The sequence below is a fragment of the Thrips palmi genome, unplaced genomic scaffold (genome assembly GCF_012932325.1).
Source record: "Thrips palmi isolate BJ-2018 unplaced genomic scaffold, TpBJ-2018v1 HiC_scaffold_16, whole genome shotgun sequence".
In the NCBI taxonomy this organism is placed as follows: Eukaryota; Metazoa; Arthropoda; class Insecta; order Thysanoptera; family Thripidae; genus Thrips; species Thrips palmi.
In genome coordinates this window covers 1,031,464-1,049,014 of record NW_023144625.1, presented here as the reverse complement: position 1 = coordinate 1,049,014, position 17,551 = coordinate 1,031,464, and the positions used below count along the sequence as shown (strand labels likewise).

Sequence of the window (17,551 nt, the reverse complement as noted above, 5' to 3'; positions counted from 1 at the left end):
AATTTTGGTCAAATAATTCATAACGGATCAGCAAAACCCTTTTATCGGCTTCTTGAGTTTTTTTTTTGGGGCGGTGTAGAAATAGGCTTGCTCTGAAGATATAACAGTAGCTTTAACTAAAAAGTGGACACGTCAATAATACTTTTTTATTCAATATAGAGGCAAAAACAGTAGTGCATACAAGTAACATCATTAAACGTGCAACAGAGTCAAATTGAGAGAAAACTTATGAATCGTTGACCAGAATCAATCAATCCATGCCATCTTCCAAAGATCAACGGAAGCGTCCTTAAAACAAACGAGTCATATTTCAGAGACGGAAAGTCAAATTCACATATTGTCATGTATTCGAATCGGAAATAAAATCATTTTCAAATTAGGGCTTAAGACTTCCAGAGCCCAGTCCAATTGTTCAAAATGACTTCCCATTTTACATCTAACAATGAAAAAAAACTATAAGCTTGTAAATGACAAGAGATTGAGACACGGATAGTTTTCCTTACATTAAACAAATTCGGACTAAGTATCTTAATTATGCGCCTCGCGAACAGTCTCAACCGGTACACTTACGCCTGCCGCTTAAGTAATCGTCTTCCGAAAAATTCAGCCTACCGTTTTTCCTCAACGAGAATGCGCAGTTGAGACTGCTGTCATCTTGCAAGATGACTAAACTCCCATTTGCCAACTGGATGTTCAAATCGTGTCCTCCAGTGTGGGTTCGCAGATGCTTTTTCAGATGAGAGTTTTGGCAGAACCTCTTGCTGCAAACCGTGCACTCAAAGGGCTTGTCTCCTGTGTGGATCCGGAGATGCTTTCTGAGATGGCCACTTTCGGTGAACTTCTTGCTGCAAACCGTGCACTCGAAGGGCTTGTCTCCTGTGTGGGTCCGGAGATGCATTCTTAGGCTGCCACTTCTGGTGAACTTCTTGTTGCAGACCGTGCACTCAAAGGGCTTGTCTCCTGTGTGGGTCCGGAGATGCTCTCTGAGTTCGCTACCTTGGATGAACTTCTTGTTGCAAACCGTGCACTTAAAGGGCCTTTCTCCTGTGTGAGTCAGGAGATGCTTTCTGAGGCTGCCACTTATGGTGAACTTCTTGTTGCAGACCGTGCACTCAAAGGGCTTGTCTCCTGTGTGGATCCGCAGATGCACTCTGAGGCTGCCACTTTCGGCGAACTTCTTGTAGCAAACCGTGCACTTAAAGGGCTTGTCCCCAGTGTGGGTCCGGAGATGCACTCTAAGGTCGCCACCACGGATGAACTTCTTGTTGCAAACCGTGCACTCAAAGGGCTTGTCCCCAGTGTGGGTCCGGAGATGCACTCTGAGGCTGGCACTTTCCGTGAACTTCTTGTTGCAAACCTTGCACTCGAAGGGCTTCTCTCCTGTGTGGATTCGGAGGTGCGGTTTGAGCTGGCTACGTTGGCTGAACTTCTTGTTGCAAACCCTGCACTCAAAAGGCTTCTCCCCCGTGTGGGTCCGCAGGTGCACAACCAGCTTGGACGCGAACTCATTCTTTTTGCCGCAAACTGGACAGTCGTGACCCATTTTGAGTTTGGGAATGAGGAATCCCTGAAATACAGAAATAATTGGTCACTTCTAACAAAGAAAATAGAGCTAACAGAAGACAATGAGTGTCCTGGACTTGCATGCACTAGAAATCGATGGGCACGGTTCGTCTAACGCACGCTCTTTGACTGTTATTGACTTTTTATCTTTTTTGAATGAGTATTTTACACAGTATTTTACGTCAGATTTTGTTCGTTACATACACTGCAAACCTAACTGTCTACTAAGCACACACTTATAAATGCATGCTTGCAAGTACACACTTACAAACGCATGCTTGGCCAAGTACACACTTACAAATGCATGCTTGCAAGTGCGTACTTGGCCACGCATGCATTTGTAAGTGTGTACACTCTCAGACTGTTATTGACTTTTTGTCCTTTGTTAAAGAGTATTTTACACAGCAATAAAAAGTACTATTTCCTCAATATTTATGTAGGATTTTGTTCGTTATATTGACATAAAGTCAATTTGCTATTGACAAAGAGTCAATACGCAATTGACTTAAAAAATAGTCAATAATTTATGACAATTGGGAATTTAGTCTTTATAGTGAACAATATTGTACATGGTTACAAAGGAAATACTACATATTGCTGCTTAAAAAACTACGTAAGCAAAGGACAAAATGTCAATAATGGAGAGAAAAAAGTCCATACGAGTCTGAGAGTGTATACAACACCGCAAGAAAATGTGTGAGTGGTACAACCCGTATGGAATTGGAAACCTGGAAACCGTCGTTGAGCGTTCTTACTCTCGTCTTCCCGGGACGAGAGCTTAACGAACAGAAGACGACTGTACCCAGAGTGTAGGAAGACGTCCCAAAGACGAGATCTGCGTCCTTGGCGCCATCTTCCCCTCGTCTGCCAGCTGATCTTCCCGTGCTCTCGTGGTCGTCTGGATTTGGTGCCTTTCCAGACCAGATCCAGACGAGATTCAGGCACCTACATAAAAACAAACACTCGAGCGGCGGACACTGCGTATCGAACACAGACTGTCCGCAGGAAACCGGTGCCCCATGCCGCTGGGCCAGAGCGACATGGCTGAAGAGCAGACCGAGCGGAGCGGTAGTGTATCCGATTCGACCGGCTGGGTGGAAAGAACATGTGTCGCCCGCACTGTGAAGTTCTTCACGTCTTCTAATCAACATCTCCAAATTCCATTACGTCGCGATGATTTCTGTGACCGCGGTTACGGCTCAAGTACATATTGTTACGTCCCTCCTACGCAGACGAATCTTTGAACCGAGTGCGTATGTAGTGTTGTCGTTCATAGAAGACGTGAAGAACTTCACGGAAAGGCACCAAATCCAGACGACCACGAGAGCACGGGAAGATCAGCTGGCAGACGAGGGGAAGATGGCGCCAAGGAGGCAGATCTCGTCTTTGGGACGTCTTCCTACACTCTGCGTACAGTCGTCTTCTGTTCGTTAAGCTCTCGTCCCGGGAAGACGAGAGTAAGAACGCTCAACGACGGTTTCCAGGTTTCCAATTCCATACGGGAACGATAGTGACGATTACTGCGGTAAAAAGTATAACGAGGCCTGGACTGCACTCGGCATGCTGGCTTCATTTTACTTTATCTGATGTGATATGTGTCACACAACAGGCAGTGACCAAAAGGCTACTTAAAGCATTTGTGACATTTGAACTGAGTTCGTTAGAAAACTTGGGATAACAATGACTTAGTCAAAATACGCAAAGTCCTTCACTCTCGTACTGTTATTGACTTTTTATCGTTTGTTGAAGAGTATTTTACAGGTCAATGAAAAGTACTATTTCCTCAATATCTATGCAAGAATTTGATCGTTATGTTGACTAAAAGTCAGTTAGCTATTGACAAAGAGTCAGTCAGTACGCAGTAGGGTACTTCGGAGAAAACATCAAACGGAAGTCAGCGAGCGAACAGGACGAGACGGGAGAAACAAAAGAGCGTCGCGCGGCCGTGCTGAGCGGTGGTGGGGGTCGGAAGGTCGAAATTGTCGGAGTGGGGTTTCAGGCGGCGCGCGCAACCTAACCCCACTCTGCCCATCCCCAAGGAGAACAGAAAAGTCACAATAATGTCATGTTGACGTCACGAGCACGCTGGATAGGTCACCGACGCGACGGTGACCTTGTTTTGACCAAAGATAGACTTCGCTCAAGTCTCATAGTATTATCTTGCTAGGATCGAACTGTATTGAAGTACCACTAAACTTTGCAAGTTCTGCCTGTCATTGGCTAAAATCCGATAAGTTCGCCCCAATGCCAATGTGACGTCATCTTGATATCAAACCTACTCGAAGATCCGACACGTTTGAACTTTGGCGCCTTTTCCTTCTTAAAGTACCAAACCATACGAAACACAACAAACACTATTACTTGATGTTTTTAAAGGAAAACCACATACATATTTAAAATTATTATTTTTAAATTATTTTTTTTGTTCTTTGTTTGGAGGGTTTGAGGGTTTTTCAATTTCAGCAAATAAAAACAGAAGCTAGCAAGAACTGCGTAGTCACTCGGATTGGTTATAACAAAAACAACAACACTCCGGTTCCGGTCAAGATGACAAGAATCAACTTGTAGCAGCACATGGTCAAAGGTCGAAATGGCTGATCGCCCGGTAAGTATTTTAGACGCAATAGGTTCAAAGGGCCAGTCGCAAGCCCATTTAAGGGTATAGCGCTGGGCCAAACCCAACTTTAGCGACATATGACTGTAGCAACCCTTGCAACCAAGACGTTATGCCACAAGTAGGGTTATGCCGGTTTCATTTTTAGTGTATCCGAGCATTTGACAGATAGTCTCATTGAAATTTGAATCGTTGTGTACCGAACATGAATTATCATTTTTATTGTTGGTCCAAAAGGTAGCCTTGTCACTTTCGTCAAGTCACACCATGAATGTTTATTTTAGACGTTCAAGACAGCTTTGCATTCTACTTTGATGGCCAACAAACAAGTTTTTTTTTTTCATTTCTTTATTAAAAACGATCTCTCTTGTTTGTAGGCCAAAAAGCGCCACTCAAGATGGCTTGATCGTCAAGTTCACAAACGCATGCGTTCTGCTGAGCTGTCACTAAGAGTCGATGAAGCAGAAGGTGTGGATGAAAGTGACGAGTCTGCTGCTGAATCCATCGATGAAAATGACAATTCAAGTGGTGAACTATATGAGGATATTAATTATAATGAGACTATTGATAATGGTGTGCTTGCTGAGGACAATGAAAACAACGGCGTTGAGCTGAATTTAGGGGCTGAAGGGAATGAAGATGATGGTGAAAACTGTGGGAATGGTGAAAATGGTGAGCTTCCTCTGGACAACGATAACAATGGCAACGAGCAGATAGATGTGGAGACTGAAAGGAACGAAGACGATGGTGGTGAAGATGATCGGTTTCACATAGTAGAGGAAAATGTCAATGAAGTTCATGGTGACGATGAAATAGTGGCTGAATTGAGAGAGTGGGCCATGCGAGGTGTGTCTACCAAAAAAATAGACAAGCTACTTGCAATCCTTCGGCCTAGATTTCCACAGCTTCCTAAAAGCTACAAAACTCTTCTGAGACCTCATCGAAAAGTTCCCGTAGAAGCGATGGGTGATGGTTTGTTTTGGTACAAGGGCATTAAACAAAATATCCTAGAGAGACTCACACCTGAAGCACTTGCCCCCTTCGAAGAGATTGTCATTGATATTAATATGGATGGTTTGGAAATCCAGAAAACTGGCATAGACTGTAGCATGTGGCCTATCTTGGGTTCCTTTGTTGGTTTTCCAGACGATAAAGTTTTTATAGTTGCTGTGTACCATGGAGGAGGTAAGCCACCAAGTGCAGATTTGTATCTAGAGAAATTCACTGCTGAAGTTGACCAGTTGCAAACCTCTGGCATCCTCATTGGCGACAGAGAGTTTCCTGTGAAGATAAGGAATTATATTCTTGATGCCCAAGCAAGAGCCTTTATTAAGTGTATTGTAAGCACTAATGGTACCTTTGGGTGTGAAAAGTGTGAGGTGGAAGGAGTTAACTTTCTAAGAAGAGAAATTTTTGAAGACCTTGAAGCACCCTTGCGAACGGATGAAACTTTCCGAAATCGATCAAATCCTCTACACCACAATGGAGAGTGTCCTTTGGAAGCAATAGGCACTGGCATGGTGTCCCAGTTTCGGCTTGATTCTCTACACTTGGTTTATATTGGGGCATGGAAAAGGTTTGTTCGGTTTCTTGTTGGAAACCCCAAGCGCCGTGGAATTTTATCTGAGGCAACAATTAATGTCATTTCTGCTAGAATTGATGCAATGAAACCTCATATTCCACAAGATTTTAACCGAAGGCCAAGAAACTTGGACTACATTGCCAAGTACCGAGCCACTGAGTGGAGACGGCTTTTACTTTATGATGGCCTAGAAGTTTTTAGAGACTTGCTGCCAATTGATGTGTGGAAGTGTTATCTTCTCCTGTACACTGGCATAACAATTCTAAGCAGCCCTGTTTCATGGAATAAATTTATTGATGTAGCAAGGTACTGCCTTATAAGATTTGTGAGGCATTCATCTAAAGTGCTTGGAAGACATTTTGTGGTATACAATGTACATAATCTCATCCATTTATGTGAAGAATGCACATTGAATGACGATGTTTTAGACAGCTTCAGTGCATTCAAATATGAGACATTTATGGCAGTTATCAAAGATGCCCTTCGGTCTACCTACAAGCCCCTTCAGCAGCTTGCCAATCGAGATAAAGAAAGAAAGGGACAGATGACCAACATCATAGAGAATCCATTGCTTGATGATGAAATAATTTTATCTCACCAGCATAGTCATGATAACGCTAATTATGATCAGTACCATGCTATTACCTTTGGAGGTAAAAAGAGTACAACTTTAAGAGTAGATGAAGCCAACTCCTGTTTCAAGACAACAAAAGGAGACATTGTGAAGCTGAAAAATATCATCCGAAACGCTCAAGGCCAAGTTGCTCTAATTGGACAAAAATTTTCTGTGGTTGGAGACGCTTTTAATTTTCCATGTCGTTCCTCTCTTTTGGGCATCCATGAACTCTCATTAACAAATACTACTTTGGTTCGATGGAAATTGTCAGAATATGCCTCAAAATGTGTACTCCTGCCCCATGGAGATGGATATGTGTCTATCCCTCTCCTTCATACAAGGTCATACTCTTGCCTTTGTTTCTGCTCTGATTGCATTTTCATAAAACTCAATTTATTTATTTTTCTGTTACAGTATTCAGTTGTGACATTCATTCCGCAAGAGGATGATGATTCAGATGTAGAGGAGAGTGAGGCTGTTCCATCTTCCTGGCTCTTGGAAGAAAATACTCAAGTCTACTGGCCACCCAAGGAGAAGAAGGCAGCCATTCCCCGACTAATAATGAGCCTTTCAAAGCCGGACAAGACTTGGGATAAATTCCCTGTAAGATTCCGTCACAGTTATGGTAAGTTTAACTTTTAAAAATTGAGTTTATTTTCAATTTATTTGTTGCCTTTTGTTACAATTTAAAACGGATTATATGTTTGCCCTAATATTGTATTTTTTGTAAATGAATTTTGTTTCAGCCACTTACAACAAGGCTCGAACTGCAGCTCAGAGGCAGACAAACCAAGATGAGACTGTAGGCTCTGCCTCAAGTGGTCTGAATCAACCCCGCAAGAGGCGTAAACCTGGTAGATTTTGTTCTGAACACTCTTCTGATGAGGAGGTGCAACAGCCCCGCCCATCAAAGAAACAGAAAATGGGACGCAAGAAGGAAAAGAGATGTGACACCCCGGGGGATAGCAGTGATCTTTCTGATGATGAAAATATAATGAAGAAGGTTGATGAAATGATTTCTAAAACATCCTCAAAGCAGTCACAGATTGCGGACATAATAAATAAAGAAGTAATTTTGGAGGATGACAAAGGTAATTTTCCTACTTTTTAGTTCAAACTATTGTAATAATAATTTTATTTGCTTATGTGCGGAATCAAAATGGTTTTCAGTGTCTCTTTGGGTTTTGTTTGTAGGTGCTGACAGTACTCATCAATCTGGCAGTGTGTTGAATCTGTCCATTAGCCCCTCAACTGAGCCACCAGTTACAACATCTAATGCTGGTTAGTAGTAATTTAGTAGTATGTTGCCATTGAAAAAATTACCTTTAGAAACATTCAGTTCTGGCCTCATTGTGGCATGCTTGTGCTATTAGAGTATTTACAGGTTGATTTGTCTAGGGTCATTTTTCTCATTAATTTTTGGAATAATAATAATGTGTATCTAATGTTAAACTAAATTTCTATCTATCTAAAGGTGGTGGTGTGCTCTCCTTTGTCAAAGGGCCCATACCAATAACAGCAAGCAGCAGCAACTCTGGTTCTGGCAAAGGGCCTTCTGTGACTTTTTTACGAGATACATCAAGCAGCATTAAAACTGGATCTGACAGAAGTAACCGCAACCTTACAATAACAGATAAAGAGTCTCCCTCCGTGATTGTTCAACAGACATCAAGCAGCAACAAAACTGTCTCTGTCAAAAGTGTCAGCACCCCTATACAAGCATCATCACCAAAAGATGGTATGTTATTTTCAAAATATTGAAACTTTTCTGCCATCAAAGAATTTTTCTCTTACTGTTTCAAACATATTTTTTGCATGCTTATACTTAATCATGTATCGTTTTCTTTTCAGCCAATTTTGGAAGTAATTTGTCTGAAAATCATGAACATTCTTCTCGCAAAACCAAGTCTAAAAATAAGAGTAAGTTGTGAGGTGTAACAACAAGATTGATCAATGAAATATTTTTACTCTGTTTTGTAAAACAGTGATTTGTTCTTTTGTCCTAGCTGAAATCAGGGCCATGCATGAGACTTTGGAGACTCTTGTGAAGGGTTTTGAATTACTCACGGTCAACATTCACAGGATAATGCAACATGTTTTTCCTGAGGAAGACCTTGTTTCTTTGCCCTCCAATATGCCTAAAACTCCCTTGAAGAATGAATCAGCTTTTAACGATCTGGAAAAGATAGCTGCAAATGATACAGAGTTTACTAAGCTGGTAAGTGAAAGCTCTGTTTAAACTTAAGCATGAAAGTTCATTGATGTTAAAATCTAATCTTTAATTTTCTTAAGATGCTGTATTACTATGGGCGCCTTGAAGTATCAACCCATGCATCAGAAGAGACAAAGGCTACCCGATGGCTTCTTCAGACGCTTTTCACCAATAAGCTTGCCCGAACAATCAGCTGGGAAGGAACAAAAGAGACAAAAATAGCTCTGAAGCCCACTAAAATTTGCAAGCTGATGCTTTGTAAGTAATCGCCTTTATTCCACTTCCAGATAGCACACAATTATCTTTAGCGTTAGTGCAAAATTAATAATGTCAGAGTCTGTGTGCCCCTAATGTCTGCCAGTGACTCATTTTGTGGGGGTAGAATTTACTGCTAAACATTAGCAGGGCCACAGACCCTTGCATGAAGAAAATGTGTATTCTGGGGACTTTGCCAATATACCAATTAAGTTGTGCACATGGCAATAACAAATAACTTTTTCTCATTGTCAGGTATTCTGAAGAAAACCTTCAGCAAATCCAACCTGATCATGGCAACTGGCCAAATTCAGCGTTGGTTCAACACTAGTTCTCAAAGAAAAGTTGAGAGCAGTAGTAGCGACAGCAGTGATGAAGCAACAGAATGACTGATTCCTAATTTTTGTTAGTTTTTATTTTGCTTTATTTGTATGCTCCAAGTCTTAAAAATTTTATATTAGATTTTTTTTTTTTTGAGCACAATGTTTTATTGTGATTATGATGATACACATCAATTCAGTGTTCCTGGAGCTGTGACATGAGTTTTTTTTGTTGACTTTTGGGTGATCTCAATTTTTCATAACATGTATGTTAATGATTATTATTATTAGTTTGTGATGGTATACATCAATTTACATTCAATGTTCCTAGACGAGCTGTGATATTAGGTTTTTGTTCTTTTTTGTTTAAGCAGCTATGAGCAACAGAGTGACTGTTTTCTTCTAGTATCCTAGATGTCTATATCATTTAAGGTTTACATTTCGTTAGGTTTTTTCTTCCAGGCAAGTTATTTTGCTAGTTTATTAAAGAAAACTGTTTAAGCACAAATTTGCGCTTCTCAAATGTTTATTATTGTTATCATAATGAATGATCCTGGAGCTGTTTAAGTTCTTAAGTAAAGAAGTGTAATAAAGACTGTTTCTTTTGAAATTACTTTAGAATTTTATTCCCTTGCATTCCTGCACAAGCTCTTTTAAAATTAGTTTTTAATCGTGAGGAGAGGCGCCCTCGAATGGAAAAATTAACATGATGTCAAAGTGATATCCAACTGACATCTCAAATTGTTTAAGGGGGGAAAGTCAAAATGACATCCAAATGATATAACTGGAACATCAAAATCTGGTCCATTTTGATGTCATTTTGACTGGTTGTGTCGTGACCTGCATAAGATAGCAATATGATATCATTATGACTTTTCTGTTCTCCTTGGGTCCCAGCCCCGAACACCGCTCGGCGCGGCCTCGCGACGCTAGTTTGTTTCTCGTTCTGTCGGTGACTTCCGGTCTGGATTTCCTCCGTAGTACCCTACACTCTACCAAAAATGTCCTGTAAATGCCGTTAATTTATAACCAGTTTTCACTGTAGGTCAATTCACAGCGTTAGCTGTGAACTAGTTCACGGCATTCACTGTGATCTCGGTTACAGTGTTCACTGTGATCTGGTCCCCAGTAAACACTGTGAGTTTGACGCCGCTGAGCACCAAAGTACTGCAAATCAGGCTCCAATTCACGGCGTTTACTGTGGCCAGATCACAGTGAACACTGTAACCGAGATTACAGTGAATGCCGTGAACTAGTTAACAACAAACGCCGTGAATTGCATAACAGCAAACATGGTAATAAATTAATGGCGTTGACAGGACATTTTTTGTAGAGTGTATTGGCTTTCAAAAAAAGTCTGAAGTTGATGACAGTTTAGACTTTGTAGCGGACAATATTGTACAGGAAATACTACATATTATTGCTGCTTCAAAAACTACGGAAGCAAAGAATAAAAGTCAATCATGGAGAGAAAAAAGTCAATATGAGCCTGAGAGTAAACTTGCTGCATACGCATGAAAACGGTCATGGAAAAAAGGACAGATGTTCCGTATTTGGCAGGTACGTACGGAAGGTTCAGACAAGTTTTTGACCAGATTTTCTCACGTACTTTTTTGTGACTTTCGTCTAACAATGGAAATCATTTGTACCCTACATATGCTCGAAACACCTTGTTACGTTTTGAGCTTGTGCAGAGCATTCTATTCGATTCAAACAGCAGACCATGAGAACAGAAGCAAACTGTAGATGCGGTGTCACTTACCCCTCAGGTCTGTTTTCGTCAAGATCGCCGACACACTGGTTGAACGACCGGATCCCTCTCACTGCGAGAAACGACGGTGGGTCGCAGCAGACCACGCCTTGGCGGAAGCAGTTGGAGACTCGGTCCACGTCGGACTGCGGACGGTGCTCCGGCACTGCGTTGCCAATGTTGGAGGTCGAAGGCTGGAGGATCAAAACCGAAAGTTACGAATGATGGTCCGGTCGCGCCGATGTCGGACTGGCTCGGCTTGGGCTGACCTGGTGACTCGCAGCCTCCACTTCCGGTTTCCGGTTCCGCTTCAATGCTGGATCACGGACCGGCAGATTGGACGTTCAGAGGTGTCTTGGACCTGAGGTGTGAAGAACAAAATCAGAAGACAGAAATAACCGGAAACGACCGCCTACTGCAGTTGTGATGAGATGTCAGACGTTTTGGGCAGTGAATATTTGATTCTAGGGTTTCCCTCTGGCAAGACTACAGCGTAATAAACGCGTCATTCAAGCGCCCAACTACGCTTCAAGATTATCCCCCCGTGCATTTATATAGGAGGAAAGAAGCGAATGAGCTCTTGTACGCTTCAAGAACGGCGTACACTAGCAACCTAACTGTCTACTTAGTACATAGTTAAAAATGCATGCTTGCAAGTTCACACTTACCAATGCATTCTTGGTCAAGTACATACTTGGCTGCTTGGCATGGAGACCTTTACAAATCCCTTTGCTTTGCATGGAGTAATACGTCGCCATGCATGCGTTGGTGAGAGTGCACTTGCCAAGCACGCGTTTGTAAGTGCGTGGTTGGCCAAGTATGAGTTTGAAAGTGTGTACTAAGTAGACAGTTATGTTTGTGGTATACAGACAGCGCGCTTCAGGGAAGGCGTCATACTACGCTTTATTTTAAACCCGTGCAGGCAGATGACAACTGAACGGGGAAATTTTTAAAAATTTCAACAGATTTGACATAATTATGTCGCATCAAGGTCAGGGATGATATCTGCGCCGTAAATGTTTTCGTACAAATGTTGTACTAGACAGCACAGTTTTTGTGCAACTGAATTAGTGGTACACAATTGTATGCTACTTTGCACTGAAATAGAAAAATTTTGTGCTTTTTCTTCGCACGAAATTTGTACGAAAAAATTTATTCGCACAAAACAAAGTGATGTTTAGGACAAAATTCCTCATAAAATTTCGTGTTGACATTTCTGTTACAACTTCTTCCAACTGCAATCAAACGACGATAGTAATTCTGAGATCAAGTACCTTGAGCCGTCTCAAGCAAAATATGAAGCCAGAGATCCATTTTGTGGGCAATTTTATGCTTTCAGATGCATTTGGCCGTTCAGATGACCTGTCCGTTCTGAGTACGACGAGTATGTTGTACTTCGTAGACAGATAAGTGCTGTATGTGTGCGTATCAAGACGAAAATTTTAGTGTGATTCGAAAAAAAGTTAAAAATTTCACTAAAATCGTGCGCGCAGTGACACCATGTTATTTTGCAGGGCTTTAAATCGTGCCTCATATCCGTACTTATTTGACTGGATATTTGATAGGAGGGTGGCTCAGCGGGGGCTACCAACCAATGGCAGTGGTACCAATGTGGTCGATGTGCCACCCGCCAAAAATTTTAAAATTTTACAGTAAAAAAAAGCAAATTTCCGAAAAATACAAAAAATGATCTAAAAAGGGTTGTTTTGCGCTACGGTCCTCTTTACTCCGAGAGCCCAAGAAAACCAAACGAAATAACTCGGAGGCTTGCTCCTTGGGCTTGTCCCCAAATTTGGGCCTAAACTCTTCAAACGTACTTTGAACTTAATTTTGGTCAAATAAATTTTGGTGGATCAGCAATACCCCTTTTTCGGCTTCTTGAGTTTGTTTTTAGGACGGTGTAGAAATGGGGTTTCTGAAGATATAACAGTAGTTTAACTAAAAAAAGGACACGTCAATAATACTTTTTAAATTTAATATGGAGGGAAAAACAGTGGTGCATACAGGTAAAATTATTAAACGTGCAAAAGAGTCAAATTTAGAGAAAACTTATGAATCGTTGACCAAAACAATCAATCCATGCCATCTTCCAAAGACCGGAAGCGTCCTTAAAACAAACGAGTCATATTTCAGAGACGGAAAGTCAAATTCACATATTTTCATGTATTCGAATCGGAAAAAAAATCATTTTTAAATGAGAGCCTTAGACTTCCAGAGCCCGTCCTATTGTTTTAAATGACTTCCCACTTAAAATCTAACAATGAGAAAAAAACTATAAGATTGTAAATGACAAATATTGAGACACGGATAGTTTTCCTAACATTAAACAAATTCGGACTAAAATCTCAGTTATGCGCCTCGCGAACAGTCTCAACCGGTACACTTAGGCCTGCCCCTTAGTAATCGTCTTCCGGAAAAAAACAGCCTGCCGGTTTTCCTCAACGAAGTGCGCAGTTTAGACTGCTGCCATCTTGTCTTAACTTCCATTAGCCAACTGGATGTTCAAATCGGTCCTTCAGTTGGGTTTGCAGGTGCGTTTTCAGATGAGAAAATTTTCCCGGGAAACCCCTTGCTGCAAACCGCGCACTCAAAGCGCTTGTCTTCTGTGTGGGCCCGCACCCAGAGGAAGGAATTCTTGTGGCAATCCCGGATTTTCTAATGAAATGTTTTGATCATAATTTACTCCATTCAATCCTAATTTTCTCACTTCGAGCATGGTTTAGATCGATTATGAGAACGTGTTATTCTCAATTTTCGGCCTGTATTTCATGTTCGACTTCAAAAGTGAAGGAGGCGACGAGCATCGAACACCCGCTTTTGAACTAGATTGCCAGCTCGCAAGCCACAGCGCCAATGTGTCGCTCTGTTCAGTGTGCCTCGATAAACGCTATACACTTCGACGCCTGCTCGAGCGCTCAGAAAAATTGAAGAGAGGACCGAACGCGGAAACTGAGATCAGCTGATGAAGCTCCGGTTTAACAGACGGCAGTAGTGTAGTGGTAACGGTCCCGTCTGGCACTTCGGTGGACTGCGGTTCAAAACCCGTCCACTTCGATATTTTTGTTTGAACTTTAGGTCCCACCCCAGCCTCAGATCCGTTGACCAGCTTCAAATCCCGGCTTTGCGGTCATTTTTTTTCAACTCCAATTGAATACGTCATTAGAATCTATCGCCGTGCTCAGACGCAGCGCTGTGGTAGCGCAGTGGTCAAGGGGCGTCTCCCGTAGTCTACGCACTTCGGTTCAAATCCCATCTGTTTTTTTCTTTTTCGTCTCTTTTTTTTCAAACAAGTTAGCACGCTTATTACGCAGAGCTCAACATGTAAAGCTGAAAACGACCAAAAACAACAGCCCGCCCCTTTGCTATCCATCTAAAGTCCCCGGCATGCGAACGGTCAGGTTGGCCTGGGAAAACAGGTGACGCATCGGCTAGGAACCGAACCCGGATTACTATCCTGTGAGGCAGACACTCTACCACTGTGCCATTGGACTGTTGCAGAGCTGTCAGGGTGGGCTCGAGAGTGTTGATGACGAAATGTAGCTGCTCTGAAGTTATGTGGTGGGGGACAACAGCCACCCCATTGGTCCATTCGCCACCTAGTGCGCATGCTCCATAGCTTCAAGAATGTGTTCTTGGCACAAGAAAACCGAATTTTCTCAGGCATTGATGCTGGTTGCAGGATTGAACGGAGAAAAATTTGTCTCATCGAATTTTGTTGACGTCACACCAAAACTGATCGCATCACGCCGATTGATCCGAGTCAACTATTCTCTCCTCATACCAAATTTTCTTCGCCTGAAACTATTTTAAACATACAGGCAAGAAAAAGTCAAGATCCGAACTGATCCAAAAACTTTCTTGCTCGCAAGTGATCCTAAAAAAAGATTGCAACAAGAAAATTTTACTTGTTACAAGAATTTCCTTCTCTGAGTGCGGAGATGCTTTCTGAGGCTGCCACCTTGGCTGAACTTCTTGTTGCAAACCGTGCACTCAAAAGGCTTGTCTCCTGTGTGGGTCCGGAGATGCACTCTGAGATTGCCGCCATGGAGGAACCTCGTATTGCAGACCGTACACTCAAAGGGCTTGTCCCCTGTGTGGGTCCGGAGATGCACTCTGAGATTGCCACCATGGAGGAACCTCTTTTTGCAGACCGTGCACTCAAAGGGCTTGTCTCCTGTGTGGGTCCGGAGATGCACTCTGAGCTTGCCACTTTCGATGAACTTTTTGTTGCAAACCGTGCACTCAAAGGGCTTGTATCCTGTGTGGGTCCGGAGATGCTTTCTGAGGTCGCCACCTTCGCTGAACCTCTTGTTGCAGACCGTGCACTCAAAGGGCTTGTCTCCTAAGTGGGTCCGGAGATGCTTTCTGAGGTCGCAACCTTCGCTGAACCTCTTGTTGCAAACCATGCACTCAAAGAGCTTCTCTCCTGTGTGGATTCGGAGGTGCGGTTTGAGCTGGCCACGTTGGCTGAACTTCTTGTTGCAAACCGTGCACTCAAAAGGCTTCTCCCCCGTGTGGGTCCGCAGGTGCACAGTCAGCTTGGACGCCGACTTATTCTTCTTGCCGCACACTGGACAGTCGTGACCCATTTTGAGTTTGGGAATGAGGAATCCCTGAAATACGGAAATAATTGGTCACTACTTGCAAAGAAAATGTAGAGCAATTCTATCCCAAGGCAACCAGGCCCAAAACCTTCATGTCTCAGATCCTGCTCCCGATGGTATTTTAAGATGCCCTAGTAGTAGAGAGTCTCAAAAAAAAAATTCAGATTTTTATGTCTGATAGAAGCCGAGATTTTGGGGTTTTTATGTTTCAAACCTAGGAAAAATTCCACACTTTTAATTTTTCATCAAAACTTTCCCGTCTTAACTTTTTTGAAAAGAGCATGAAAAGTTGAGTCCTTTCCATGCCAGAACGGAATTTTCAAACAATTTTCAGAAGTTATGACAAAGTTTTAAAATTTTAAAAAAGTGGATTAATTTGTGAAAATTTAATACGTATATTTTTTTTTACTTCTCTGAGCCTTAAACGGTGTATTTTTATAGTCCCTAACTCTGGGAAAAATAAAACCTTTACGGATGAAACTCATTCTAAATACCGCAGCCCAAAACCTATTTTCAGTCTTCGCTCTTTGACTAAAGTGTACCCCCAGGCACTGCAGGATGGTTCAATGAGTCAAACCAAATCATCCTTGTATGTTTTTACTCACTTAACATCAAAGCTGAAGTATTTTAAGTACTCTGTTCAACAGATATATCTGTAGATTGCTTATTTGCACTACACTGATAAAAATTTTGTCGTAACGTAGCGACACATTTATCGCTAACTTTCTTAGCGACAAGATTTGTTGTGGAACAAATAGCTTGATATACCATAGTCGTATTGGAACCAAGGGATAATTTCACAACGACTAACTTGTAATAACGCACCAACAATAACACATCAACGACAAGTATTGGAAGTCCCAAAGAAATTTTGAAATGTCTGCGACAATATTCATAGAGTACTTTTGTCGCTAAATTTATTTTGCATGTTTTTTTTTTAACAATAGTAATTTCCTTATGACTTAGAAGAACAAAATAGATGATTATTCATAATATGCTTTAATTGAGCAGATAATTGCAAAAGATGTTGTTTCCACACAAAGTGTATCGTAAAGAGTGATAACAAGAATTTTGTTCTTCAACGACAAAATGTCGCTTACTAGACTCAACGACATTTGTTTCGCTATGGTTCATGATGAAATTCTATGTTTTGGAACGACTAAATTTTCACTCATCTGATTGTTTCTGTACAACCATTTTTTAACAGTGTAGCCTTTTTTTAAAAAAGTTCTTCTGCTGTGTTCTTGTTGACATTACTCTTGACTGTTTGAGTGAGTTGCAGGGTAATTTGAATGGCTGTATGTATCTTAGAAATTGAGTGATTTAGGCTATAAAATGACATTTGAGAGTGATCTACAGATATATCCCTTGAAAAAAAAATTAATTACTCCTTAATTTAAATCCAAATTTGTTCTGAGTTAAGAATTAATATAGGTTGAATTTGGCTTAATTTTCCTGAGTATGTATTTCCATATTAGACTGAGTATGATCCATATTAAGTTCAGCAATAAGAGCTCACCAGGCCCTTGAAAAGGTTCTGATAAAAGGTCAGTATGTGCGCTGAGGCTTGGTGTTCCATGTGTGTTGTAGGTGCATGCCTCAAATGCATTAGAGTAAATGCTTTTGAGTATGTTTTTAATGTGTTTTAGTTTGTTTTAATCTGTTCAATATACTAAGCCTTAATTTAAATTTAGTTAAGACTTAACTAAGGTCAAACCGAGTAAGGATTTAATTTGAGCGAGGGAAAATCTAATTTGGGGCAATATGAAGTAAATTAATAGTTCAAGGGCCAAAGAAGCTTCATTTCATACACAGAAACAATACACAAAATACACACTGTACAAATTCACAGTAGAAACAATACACAAAATACACACTGTACAAATTCGCAGTAGAAACAATATCAAAATACACAGTATACAAATTCACATACAAACATTTTGAATAAATACAAAATGTACACAATTTTGGAAACTTAATCAGAAAAACTTTGCCTGAGTTCACAAATTCTGATGCTCATCGCTGCGCGAATTTG

The 17,551-nt window shown here is 41.3% G+C and overlaps 3 protein-coding genes across 6 annotated transcripts; 1 reads left to right on the top strand and 2 right to left on the bottom strand.

The window, feature by feature from the left end:
• Positions 1-124: 124 nt before the first annotated feature.
• Positions 125-11,720, bottom strand: LOC117642522 (zinc finger protein 239-like). 4 transcript variants are annotated; one of them, XM_034380777.1, is made up of 4 exons: positions 11,581-11,720; positions 11,182-11,273; positions 10,925-11,106; positions 125-1,567 (listed from the first exon to the last, which is right to left on the bottom strand). In XM_034380777.1, exon 4 carries the CDS (start codon positions 1,541-1,543, stop codon positions 554-556), a length of 990 nt encoding a protein of 329 aa, XP_034236668.1. In that variant the 5' UTR covers positions 1,544-1,567; positions 10,925-11,106; positions 11,182-11,273; positions 11,581-11,720; the 3' UTR covers positions 125-553. The 4 variants fall into 4 exon arrangements, with proteins under 4 accessions (XP_034236668.1, XP_034236670.1, XP_034236671.1 ...); XM_034380779.1 differs by having other exon boundaries at positions 11,607-11,657; XM_034380780.1 differs by lacking the exon at positions 11,581-11,720 and adding an exon at positions 11,353-11,402.
• Positions 6,045-9,274, top strand: LOC117642520. Its single transcript, XM_034380775.1, has 9 exons — positions 6,045-6,716; positions 6,790-7,000; positions 7,122-7,466; positions 7,570-7,656; positions 7,850-8,113; positions 8,227-8,295; positions 8,382-8,593; positions 8,668-8,845; positions 9,098-9,274. Exons 1-9 carry the CDS (start codon positions 6,633-6,635, stop codon positions 9,229-9,231), a joined length of 1,584 nt encoding a protein of 527 aa, XP_034236666.1. The 5' UTR covers positions 6,045-6,632; the 3' UTR covers positions 9,232-9,274.
• Positions 11,721-14,820: 3,100 nt separating the features above from the next.
• On the bottom strand, positions 14,821-15,522 carry LOC117642350 (gastrula zinc finger protein XlCGF49.1-like). The gene has a single exon (XM_034380434.1). It carries the CDS (start codon positions 15,499-15,501, stop codon positions 14,821-14,823), a length of 681 nt encoding a protein of 226 aa, XP_034236325.1. The 5' UTR covers positions 15,502-15,522.
• Between the last annotated feature and the right edge of the window lie 2,029 nt (positions 15,523-17,551).

Bases quoted from the DNA above. Each gene is read 5' to 3' on its own strand.
- LOC117642522 (XM_034380777.1), bottom strand. From the start codon at position 1,543: ATGGGTCACGACTGTCCAGTTTGCGGCAAAAAGAATGAGTTCGCGTCC.
- LOC117642520 (XM_034380775.1), top strand. From the start codon at position 6,633: ATGGAAATTGTCAGAATATGCCTCAAAATGTGTACTCCTGCCCCATGG. The intron at 8,114-8,226 runs GTATGTTATTTT...TTTTCTTTTCAG, and splicing joins AGCATCATCACCAAAAGATG to CCAATTTTGGAAGTAATTTG. The intron at 8,846-9,097 runs GTAAGTAATCGC...TCTCATTGTCAG, and splicing joins AATTTGCAAGCTGATGCTTT to GTATTCTGAAGAAAACCTTC.
- LOC117642350 (XM_034380434.1), bottom strand. From the start codon at position 15,501: ATGGGTCACGACTGTCCAGTGTGCGGCAAGAAGAATAAGTCGGCGTCC.